This window comes from Rosa chinensis, chromosome 5, assembly GCF_002994745.2.
Source record: "Rosa chinensis cultivar Old Blush chromosome 5, RchiOBHm-V2, whole genome shotgun sequence".
Lineage (NCBI taxonomy): Eukaryota > Viridiplantae > Streptophyta > Magnoliopsida > Rosales > Rosaceae > Rosa > Rosa chinensis.
The window spans coordinates 78,251,460-78,263,470 of record NC_037092.1 but is presented as its reverse complement, the minus strand read 5'-3'; the positions used below and the strand labels follow the sequence as shown (position 1 = coordinate 78,263,470).

General features: G+C 40.2%; 1 protein-coding gene and 1 pseudogene across 1 annotated transcript; one reads left to right on the top strand and one right to left on the bottom strand.

The window, feature by feature from the left end:
• On the bottom strand, positions 1 to 6,934 carry LOC112168073 (annotated as a pseudogene).
• Positions 6,935 to 10,014: 3,080 nt separating this feature from the next.
• LOC112164139 lies at positions 10,015 to 11,637 on the top strand. Its single transcript, XM_024300375.1, has 3 exons — positions 10,015 to 11,080; positions 11,310 to 11,540; positions 11,606 to 11,637. The coding sequence occupies exons 1-3, from the start codon at positions 10,015 to 10,017 to the stop codon at positions 11,635 to 11,637; spliced, it is 1,329 nt and encodes a 442-aa protein (XP_024156143.1).
• Positions 11,638 to 12,011: the final 374 nt, after the last annotated feature.

The following is a 12,011-nucleotide window of genomic DNA, read 5'->3' as shown; positions in this document are numbered from 1 at the left end:
TTAATTGATCTTCCTGCAATTGAGTCCTACCTTCCCCAGCACAAGAGGCTTTATGTTTCCCATCTTGATCATCGAATCCGAAAAGAAAGCAGACGAGTGACTACAGTAATGCTGCACCAGCTTATCACTGCCACTGCCATTTCCCTTGAACAGTACTTCTTGATCAGAATGAAGGAGACCCTTATTTTTCAACAGAGACTTTAAGTACACAGTATCGAATCTCCTGGGAGTGACTGGGAGTTGCATCCATGCCAGTGGCTCTATGTTGTCATCTCCACCACTTGATGGGCAATTTTTTTTAGCAAAGGCTGCAAACTTTTGGTGTCATTAATTGTAAATCCTTGCTTTGAAGGTGGTGCCCCGAGCTTGTCCAATTGTGTGAGCAGCTGAGAGGACAACCAAGTCTTTAAGAATAAGGCCATGAGATTGGAAGCTCGAGAGAAGCTGCACGAAGTTGAAAAATGGGAGGAAGGTTTCTGTTGGCATCATTTAAGCTCGCATTTCTTGCATCCCTTTTACCTAATAGTACTTTGTATTGAGGGGCCTTGTAGCTAAAATACACAAAGAAAACACAAACATATGATTAAGTTTTCCAATTGTCAGGAATTGTGCAATCAAATACAATTGAGAGACAAATGGATAAGCTAGTCATTATCCAACATTCAAACACTAGAGGAAAAGTCTGCACTTACAATGTTTACAGAATCACGAGCTGCAACAACTAATATATCGGCACATGAGACCACATTTCCCTTGCAAGCTTTGTTGACCGCTTTTTTAATATCATCGATCACTTTGAATCCCCTGACTGAATTGGCATTTGGGAGAGCTGTCTTCTCCCCCGTGAAGTTGGCGGCGTCTTCAAGTAGAATTGATCCATCACAACCCTATATTCAAGTATTACAATTGTCCCAAAACCAGATAAGTACATGACTGTTAACTTTTACCGAGTTGCAGTACTAATTAGTTTTTGAGAAAGATATGAATCTCAATATCTGTATTGTTTTACTAGGTGATTAAGTTAACGCAGTATAGTGAAACATGAAGATGAAATTTAAATTAGGAAATGATACAGTGCATAAATGCATGCATGCAATTGCTAAGCATACATTAACAAAACAATCATAGAAGTGCAAACATAGTAGAGAGCTCCCATGCGAGGCTTGCGATAGATTGCCTGCTTGACAACTCTTCTGATGGCCGGAAGTGCCTGAGGGCACACTTTATTGTAAAAATTCTTGGAAAATTCTATAATATGCTATACACACATTTATGAATGTGACAACAAATTTGTTGTCAGATTGGTAACATTGAATTCTATTTTGTGTAATCTTAGTTCTATTGATGGTAATTACACCACCTATAGCCTTATTACAAGTTTTTGAACAAATTCATTGTCAATGTTGCAATTTTTGTTTAATTATATGTAAATATATAGTGTAAATGAATATGGTAACTTTGTTCTCAATGTTGTAATTTTGATTCATATAAATGGTAATTTTTGTTCAAATAGATGTAAAATGAGTGTATGATAAACATCATAGTATTGTGTAAGCCCCCCTTTAGGATCTTTGTGTTTTACTTAAGCAAAATCAGAAAATAGAGGAACTGAAAACAAAAACAACACAGTAGATTTTAGAGTGGTTCAGCCAAAACTTTTGCCTACGTCCACTTCGTGATCTCTCTTGAGAGATTCACTAGCACTATGAAGAATTTAGGTGTTTACAAGTACTTATTGCAGATCCCTCAAACCCCTCTGACTAGTTCTTATCTCTCTATCACCTTGACTCTCAGTTTTCTACACTTTCTGTCTTAATTCCAGAAAACTGATTGCAGCCCCTATTTATAGGGCATAGAGGCTGCTGATACAACATGGGATTAGGATTCCTAACCCTAATAGACTAAGCTTTTAATACAAATCCTAATAGAACTTGAAAGACTAACTTTCCTAGAACTTATAGAAAAGCTGCGCGCAAACCTCTTTCCTTTCTAGACTTGGATTTGAATTCTGCATCCTAATTTTCAGATTGTTTCAATGAGCCAAAAACACAACAATCTCCACCTTGGTGAGTTGATACCAAAACAATTGCTGCAACCTTTAGGATGTCTTGAACTTCTTGAATTAATCCCGAACAAACCTTCAAGAACCTTCACCTTGGCAAGGCTCTTCTTGCCTCAACGCACCTCAAGTGAGGAGGTGCTCCACCACAACTCAGCATGTTGTGACACTGAGCAAGTTCAAGCAATGCTTGAACTTCTCTACAGCAACGGGCTTGGTAAGACAATCTGCAGCATTGTCATTTGTGTGAACCTTCTCCACAATAATATTTCCAGATTCTACCCAATCTCTGATCCTGTGATAGCGAACATTAATGTGTTTCGTCCTTGCATGAAACACTTGATTCTTTGCCAAATAAATGGCACTTTGACTGTCACACTTCACTACCACGCCTTCTTGGTGAATTTCAAATTCACTTGCTAGCCCATTCAACCAAATAGCTTCCTTTGAAGCTTCTGTTAATGCCATATATTCTGCCTCAGTAGTAGATAGAGCTGTGACTGCTTGAAGAGTTGATTTCCAGCTCACAGGTCCTCCTCCACAAGTAAAAACATAACATGTTGTGGACCTCCTTTTATCCAAGTCTCCTGCATAATCTGCATCCACAAAACCAGCCACGCATGCTACTTCTTGTTTCCTCTCAAACATGATTCCAAGCTGCCTAGTTCTTTTTAAATACCTCAAAATCCACTTCACTGCTTCCCAGTGGGGCTTACCCGGATTTGACATGTACTTAGAGACAACGCTCAATGCTTAAGCTAAATCTGGTCTTGTGCAAATCATCGCATACATGAGACACCCTACTGCACTTGCATATGGAACATCCTTCATCGCATCAATCTCTTTTTGACTTGATGGCCCCTGCTTTGCACTTAACTGATGATGTGCAGCTAATGGGATAGAAACAACCTTAGCTCCATCCATGTTGAAGCGTTGAAGTACCCTCAGAATGTACTTTTCTTGTGACAGCCAAATTTTCCCAGCTTTTCTATCCCGTCTTATTTCAATTCCAAGGATCTTTTGTGCAACTCCTAGATCCTTCATGTCGAATTCAGCTCCCAATTTCTTCTTAAGCTCTTGAATTTTCAACATATCCTTGCATGCAATTAGCATGTCATCTACATACAAAAGTAGTAGAATAATCTCCCCATCTTCGAATACATGGTAGTAAACGTAGCAGTCATATAGACACCTTGTGTAGCCTATTTTCAGCATGTATGTGTCAAAACACTTATACCACTGTCTCGGTGATTGCTTAAGTCCATATAGAAACTTCTTTAACCGACAAACCAGATCCTCTTTTCCTGTTTCAACAAAACCCTCCGGCTGCGACATATAAATGTCTTCTTCGAGGTCCCCATGAAGAAACGCAGTTTTCACATCCATCTGCTCAATCTCCATATCATACTGAGCTGCTATAGACAACAATAACCGAATTGAAGTGTGTTTGACGATCGGAGAGAAAATCTCGTCATAATCCACTCCCTCTTTCTGCCAATACCCTTTTGCCACCAAACGTGCTTTATACTTTATGGCATCAGCATCATGTATTCCTTCTTTCTTCCTAAACACCCACTTGCAGCCAACAAGTTTTCTTTCTTTGGGTTTAGGAACCAACTCCCACACGGAATTCTTATGCAAAGATTCCATCTCTTCTATCATAGCACCAATCCAACCTGCCCGTTCTTCGCTTTCTATGGCATCTTGATAAGTAGTTGGATCTCCTTGACTTATACTCAGAGCATGACTCACATCTTCTTCCGGTTCGAACCCAAACCTTTGTATCTTTCTTGGATTCCTCTTAGGTTTGTCAAGTGCTATGCTTCTTTTAAATGACTCATGTGCTTGTGGGATAGGGGAATTTCGACCCCTCTGTGGGGATTGCTCCACCTGAGCCCTAACTGGTGACTGTTGTTGCTGCTCTGTTTCTTCAATAGCTCCTTCATCATTCCCTACTTGCTCAATTTGCTCCACCTGAACTTGGGAATCTTCATCTGATGGTTTAGCTAATGAAATCTTGATTGCTTCTTCTTCAACAACAGCGATCTTCTCCCTCTTGCTATTAACCTCCTCATTCAATGGCATAGTCTTCTCATCAAAGATTACATCCCTGCTGATAACCCTTTTGTCGTTGACTATATCCCACAACTTATAACCTTTCACCCCTTTCTCAAAGCCGATGAACAAGCACTCATGGGACTTAGGTTTCAATTTGGTTCTTTCATCGCTGGGAATATGTGCATAAGCACTGCAACCAAACACTCTCAAGTTGGAATAATCAACTGGCTTTCCAGACCATACCTCCTCTGCACACTTGAAGTTAATAGCCCTAGAAGGTGATCGATTAATCAAATAACATGCATGATTAACCGCTTCTGCCAAAAAAGTTTCAGGCAACCCCGCATGAAGTCTCATGCTTCTTTCTCTCTCCATAAGAGTTCTGTTCATCCTTTCTACAACACCGTTTTGTTGAGGAGTCTTCTTAACAGTAAAGTGTCTTGTGATTCCTGCACCCTTGCACAGCTGTAAGAACTGATTATCTCTATATTCACCTCCATTGTCGCTTCTCAAACACTTGATTTTTCTGCCTGTTTGGTTTTCAACCTCAGTTTTCCACTCCTTGAACTTATTGAAAACCTGGTTTTTAGTTTTCATAAAGTATACCCAGACCTTCCTTTAAAAATCATCTATGAAATAGACAAAGTATCTGGCTCCACCCTTTGATTTTGTTGGTGTAGGCCCCCAAACATCTGTGTGAATATAGTCCAATACTCCTTTGGATTTGTTTTCACTGCTGCTCACATTGAACGTCACCTTGGTCTGCTTTCCGAGTGTACAATACTTGCAAAATTCAAGTTTGCAGCTCATTACACCTTCCAGCTGATCCCTTTTGTGTAATTCCTGCAATCCTCTCTGACTCATGTGCCCTAGCCGTGTATGCCAAAGCTCAGTCTTGTCTTCCTCTGTACAAACTGCAGCTCCACCAACCACCGTAGAACCCGTAAGTTTATACATGTTATCTGGTTGCATCACACTCCTCATGTAGACCATTTGTCCCTTTCCTACCTTGAGCTATCCTTTTTCAGATTTATACCAAAATCCAGCCCTATCCAAAGTGCTCAATGAAATCAGATTTCTGCTTAATTTTGGGACATGTCGGACGTTTCCCAGTGTTCGGACAATTCCATCATGCATCTTGATCTTTACTGTTCCAATTCCCATAATCCTACAAGGTGAATCATCTCCCATCAACACTTCCCAGGTGTTCCTCTCTTCATATGTGTCGTACCAATCTCTGTGTGCACACATATGAAATGTGCAGGCTGTATCCAAGGTCCAATCGCGCTGGAGCTGGTTGTTACTGCGAGAAGTTCTCCATCATCACTATAATTTCGAGCAACGACATTGGCTGACTTGGAGCTTTCTCCTAACATCTGCGCCTTTTTCTCCTTCCATTGTTTGCAATTCCTCTTCCAGTGGTCGAGTGAACCACATTCGAAGCAACCATTCTTCTTTTCTTTGCCTTTTCCCTTGGATTTTGACCTGCCTCTTTCTTCAAATCCACCACCTCTATTCCTGGACCTTCCTCTCTCCTTGCCTCTGACATGAAGTCCCCGTGCTTGAGAACTTTCTTCATCTTTGTCCATTTTGACATATGATTCCAAGTTCTCACACACTTTAGAAAGTGTGATAGTATCTTTGAATATCATGGTGGTTTTGAAGTGCTTGAATGAAGGTGGAAGCGAATGAAGTAACATGACAGCTGTGTCTTCGTCATCCATCTTTGCTCCAACCTTCTCCAAGTTTGATATGCAATTCTGAAAATTACATATGTGATCGTTAAGATCATCCCCTTCCTCCATCTTGAGGCCAAAGAGCTGTTCCTTCAAGAGCAACTTGCTGCTAATAGTTTTACCCCTGTAGACGCTTTCAAGCTTCTCCCATGCTTCCTTTGCAGTCATATTCTCACCTATATGAAGCAAGACATTATTAGCACGATGCAGCTCAATGGAGCTCTTTGCTTTCTTATTCTTCTTCGTATAATCTGCTTCAATCATTGTTGCAGGCTTATCTCCAATTGCCTTACCAACCTCTTGCTGAACCAAAACGTTCTTCATCTTCCTTTGCCAAAGCGTGAAGTTGTCCTTGCCTTTAAAGGGCTTAATGGACGGTTTCACATCTCCTGCTTCGACAATGACTTTGCCGTTCACCATCGCAAAACACCTTGAGCCTAAGCTCTGATACTACTCATTGTGTAAGCCCCCCTTTAGGATCTTTGTGTCTTACTTAAGCAAAATCAGAAAATAGATGAACTGAAAACAGAAACAACACAGCAGATTTTAGAGTGGTTCAGCCAAAACTTTTGCCTACGTCCACTTCGTGATCTCTCTTGAGAGATTCACTAGCTCTATGAAGAATTTAGGTTTTTACAAGTACTTATTGCAGATCCCTCAAACCCTTCTGACTAGTTCTTACTCTCTATCACCTTGACTCTCAGTTTTCTGCACTTTCTGTCTTAATTCCAGAAAACTGACTGCAACCCCTATTTATAGGGCATAGAGGCTGTTGATACAACATGGGATTAGGATTCCTAACCCTAATAGACTAAGCTTTTAATACAAATCCTAATAGAACTTGAAAGACTAACTTTCCTAGAACTTATAGAAAAGCTGCACGCAAACCTCTTTCCTTTCTAGACTTGGATTTGAATTCTGCATCCTAATTTTCAGATTGTATCAATGAGCCAAAAACACAACACATAGTACCATAGCTTGTCCCAAAATTCGCAGTTAGTTTTGCAGAAGTTGGTATCAAACTGGTTGTAGCTACAACTGCAATGAAGAATAGTAGGGCAAAGGATCGAAGAGCAGCCATGACAAGCTAGCTTTCTTTTTTTCTTTTGTTTGTCAGAATCCAGTTGCTGAAGGATGATGGAGATCAAACAGTGCTCGAGTTTTTATACAAGAAATGATTTGTCCAGTTGTTAAATTCTAGTAAAATCTTCATATATAATTGATTAGGTGATATCAAATAAAAATTGGTTAGCTGATATCAGTATGAATAAAACTTCTTTTTGTATATGTATGGACCAATTCTAGTGAGTACGAAGTTTAGGGTGTGGCATAGACTAAGATCGATCATGAATAGCTGAAATGCCTGGACCTATTCCCCTGAATAAATGTGGTACATGCATTTATTTAAAAGACTAAATTCAATTTGGCCCTTCAACTTTGGGACAAACATCAGTTTGGTCCATGACCTTTTTTTTTAATCATGATGGTCCTTGCACTTCTATTTTCCATCACGCAAGTCCAAAATTCAAATTTAGCTCCAAAGATGACGTCATATGCTGAGCTGGACCGAACATCCGGGCCCACTTTTCAGATTTGTACTCTCATTTTGTGCAAAATGTCCTAAGTAACCCTTGTTACTGTTTTGAGTCAATTATGGCCCTATTACACGATCGAAAACCTGTAATCAAAAACTAAACCCTCCTCTCCTCTCCTCTCTCTTCCTTACCCACAACCCTCCTATCACCGCTTAGGGTTAATTGCAGCCACAACCTCATCACCCCAAAATCAAATCTCCAGCTTTCAACAATCTCTTGATTTGCTCCTAGCCCAAAATGAAGAGCTTCACTTATCTATAGAAACACTAAATTGAAATCATAACTTGTTCCAAAACCACATCACAACTCAACTGGGAGCCGCTCAGAGCATCATCCCAGCAGCCTATGTTCTCCAACACACACAACCTCTTACCACCACCCCTTTCATCACTTTTGGGTCACTAGAACCCATTACCACCACCTGGACAGGTCTAGGAATGTCAAACCCCCCATCTACACACCCATCAATTTCATGACCTCGCCTAATTTCCCAATACACACAGCTTGTGTGCCCACTTCTTTCTCCATAAGCTCCGGAGTCATAATTCATGACATTAATAATGGTGGCATGGAAATCTGGCGGTGGAGAAGTAGTGGCCGACAGTGGCTCTAGTCGCAAACAAAGTTCAGGACTAAGGGGTTTTGATGAATTGTGAGGCTCTGATTCCAGCTCTGGTGGTCGTGCATCTCAGAAGTGGCCGGAAACGACGAATTGGCCTTTGCATAACCCAGATTCAGGCGACGACACATAAGGCGTCGTCCAGCTTCGGGTGGCAATGAAACTTCTGGGTTTTCTTCTCCATTGCTTGCTGAGTGCAGTGGTGATGGTGGTGCGGTGAGGAGATGGCCGGAAACCGATGAGGGTCATGGAACAGTGGCGTCATAGGTTTGGAGGTCGCGTGCAGTGAACAGAGGGTCTTGATCGACGATGAAAAGACTGGGTCTTGGTTGGGTTTTCAGTTGTGGTTCAGATGATGGTGGCAGTGTAGTGAAGTGGTGACCAGAGGTGGTGGTCTCTGGTGATGGCAGAGGAAGAGAAGAAGAAGAAAGGTCTGGGAAGAGAGAGAGAGAAGTCGTGCGGCCAAGAGAGAGAGGCAAAGTGAAGTTGAAGAGAGAGAGAAAAGAAAAAAGAAAAATAGATAATAAAAGAAAAAATAAATTATATTAAATTAGAAATGTCCAGCTCAGCATATGATGTCATCTTTCGAGCCAAATTTGAATTTTGGACTTGTGTGATGGAAAATAGAAGTGCAAGAACCATCATGATATATAAAAAAAGGTTAGGGACCAAACTGATATTTGCCCCAAAATTTAAGGGGACAAACTGAATGTAGTCCTTATTTAAATTATAGGGAAAATGATCATTTACCCAATTTCTGGGACATTTAACCCCATTTACCCAAACACTCTAAGAGATTACCCACTTAATCATCAGTTTTCATTTTTAAACCCCAATTACCTAACTTTTTCAACACGTGGCTGTTTTATTCAATTTTTGGACGCTTTTGCCCCTCTATTACTGAATCGTTTTGAAATCATAACAGAAACGTGATTTAGGGAGCGAAGCTCTCTCTGTTTTTAGTGAGGGAGGTTCGGCTGTATCTGTAGAGAGAGAAGCCCCTTGGGTTTTGAGTGTGGAGCTCTATCATTTTAGAGAGAGAGAGAGGAGCTGTGCGATTTACATAGACAGGAGAGAGAAGCTCCCTGGTTCCGGTTTGTGAAGCCTTACGGCGAGTTCGGTGTGTGAAGCTCTTGCGATTTATATTTAGAGCTTGTGGTAGAAGTTTTGAGATTCATAGAGAGAGAAATTCTGCTGTGATTTTCACATGGATCATGATCCAGATGCTCTTTGTATTCCTCCACTGCGGTTTGCTTTTGTTTCTTTACCTCTATCTATTCCGTTTGGCTTTTAGCTCTGTTTAATATGTTTGATTTTAGGAATTTTTTTGTACGAATTGTTGTCTTATTTTCGAACTGATTTTTATGAATCAGAGCTTCCAGGTGTTTGTTTTGGTTATGAATTGTTTTTGTAATTTTGATTTTGAACTTCCAGCTGTTTTTGAGTGCATTGTGTTAGTTTTGAGTTTCTGTATTAATTTCTTGTTTATTTTGGTGAATTCATGTTTGGATTTTGCAGTTGAGCTGTTTCCGAAGTGTTGCGGTAGTTCTGATTATATTCTTGGGAGGCAGTAATATTTCTAGTGGGGGCCAATAATGTTGTTCAACGATATTTTAGTATCTATAATTGTTGCTTACTGATGCTTTATTTGAATGCATTGAAATTTATTATGTCTTACAAATTTTTTATAGCTGTTTTGACTATATTACTGGGGACCAGTAATCATTATACTGGGGGGTAGTAATGTTTTATGTGTTATTAAGTAGTTGTAATTGTTGTTTTTTCTTATCCTTTTCATCATTTTAAAAGTTGTTTGGTACTGCTTCTACTTCGTTTTGGTAGGTTTGATTACATTATTGGGGGGCAGTATTCAGTTTATTGGGGAGCAGTAATATGTGTTTTAGGTTTAATAATAGATTCGTTTGCCTGTGTTTTCCTCGTAGGTCTATGGCTGATCCTCTGGTTGCTAGGTGCCTTTACTCTGGCAAAGGATATATGATTCCTTTGAATCAATGCATGAGCTACTCTGAGTTGTATGAAGACATTTTCCGCACATTCCAGTTTTCCCCAACTGATATTGTTGAGCTTCAGTATTCAGTTCCAGGTTGTGAAGTCTGTTTTCTGCGTAATGATCGTGATTTCCAGATGCTGTTTTGCTCTGCCAGAATACATAGGTTAGAGTGTGTTGATGTTTCAGTTTTAAAGACTGGGGGAGGTTGTAGGAGATACTGTTCGGTGGATAGTGGTTCGGAAGTTATTGATGAAGATGATTATTTGGGTGATGCATTCAGGACTGAAGTTCACAAGACGTATTTATCTGATGAGTGGAGTTCTTATATTCATAATGTCGGGGATAAGTTTCATGGCGCTGCTGAGCTCCGTGAAAAGCTCAGGAAGTATGCAATTGCACTTGGTTTCGAGTTTGTATTCCTGAGAAATGATTTGGACCGTATTCATGCAGTCTGTGCAAATGTTGGAACTGAAGGTTGTGATTGGCATCTTCGTGCATTTTCATCATCTGCCAATGGTTGCCTTTATATCACAGAGTTGAATAATACTCACACTTGCAAGGGTGTAGTTAGGATTCAAAAACACAAGCTTTTGGGATCCAAGGTTGTCAAGACTTGCATTGCTGCAGATGTTAGCTTTAATCTTTCATTGAAGCCAAGGGAGATTATGAGCAAGTTCAAATCAACATATGGGTTTGATATTTCATACAAGGTTGCCTTGAAAGCAAAGCATCGTGCCAAGGAAGCGATTTATGGTTCCGATGCAGACACGTTCAGCAAGTTATCTTGGTATAAGGAAGCTGTTTTGCAGAGTAACCCCGGCTCTTCTTTTTTGTTGGAGGTTGAACCATCATCAAATCGTTTTCAGAGGCTTTTCGTAGCTTACGGAGGTTGTGTAGAAGGCTTCCAATTCTGTTTGCCAGTGTTGTATGTTGATGGAACGTTTGGTAAAAGCATTTACAAGGGGCAGATTCTGTCTGCAACTGGAAGGAATGGGAATCAAGGTAACTGTATTGTTTATTGCCCCCCCCAAAAAAAATGTATTCTTGGCCCCTAGTAATATTAGCTTTTGTTAGTTTCATCTGTGTGCTTAATGTTGCTTGTTTTAGTTTCTTTAATTGTGATAGATATCATTTTTACATTGCTGTGCGACGTTGTGATAGTTTCCTGCCATGCAATAACAACATTATTGGCCCCCAGTAGACTGATTTTACTGTGATCTGGTTTATGCAGGTTTCTATCCTCTAGCCATATGTTTTTGTGATTCTGAGACAGATGCAAACTGGACATTCTTTTTCAAGCATTTGAAGAGTCTGCTTGAACCTCAAGGAAGAGTTATCACATTTATTAGTGATCGGGGTGTTGGATTGTTAAGCGCTTTCGATAAGGTATTTGCTGGTAATCCTCATCTGTTTTGTTACAAGCACTTGGTGGCGAACCTTGCTAGTAAATATAGTGGTAAAGGTAATTCAAAATTGATAAAAGAAGTAAAGCAGAAGTTTTTTAAGGTTGCATATTCATCTACACAGAAGGAATACCGTTTCAATTTGCGGTTACTTAGAGCAGTTGGAGGTGCCGATATTATTGACCCTTTTCTTTCTGAATTGCCTGTGGAAAATTGGTGCCGTGCATTTTATACTAGCTGCCGATATGGAATTATGGCTAATGGGATTGCTGAATCATTTAACTCTTGGATTGCAATTGAGCGTTTGATGCCAGTCTATTGTATGCTGGACCAGACAAGAATTAAACAAATGGAGATGGCGGGTAAAAGGAGGGAAGAGGCAGAACGTTGGACCACAGAACTAACTCCCAAAATGGAGGAAAGGTTGAAGGTGCAGATGGAGAAATCTCGTCGTTTCAGTGTCCATTATTCAAGTCCTGGAGTTTATGAGGTTCGATCTGACTTTTCATATGTAGTCAACATTTCCGATC

Coding starts and splice junctions, on each gene's coding strand:
- LOC112164139 (XM_024300375.1), top strand. CDS start 10,015: ATGGCTGATCCTCTGGTTGCTAGGTGCCTTTACTCTGGCAAAGGATAT. Junction 11,081..11,309: donor TGGAAGGAATGGGAATCAAG/GTAACTGTATTG, acceptor TGGTTTATGCAG/GTTTCTATCCTCTAGCCATA. Junction 11,541..11,605: donor TAGTAAATATAGTGGTAAAG/GTAATTCAAAAT, acceptor TCATCTACACAG/AAGGAATACCGTTTCAATTT.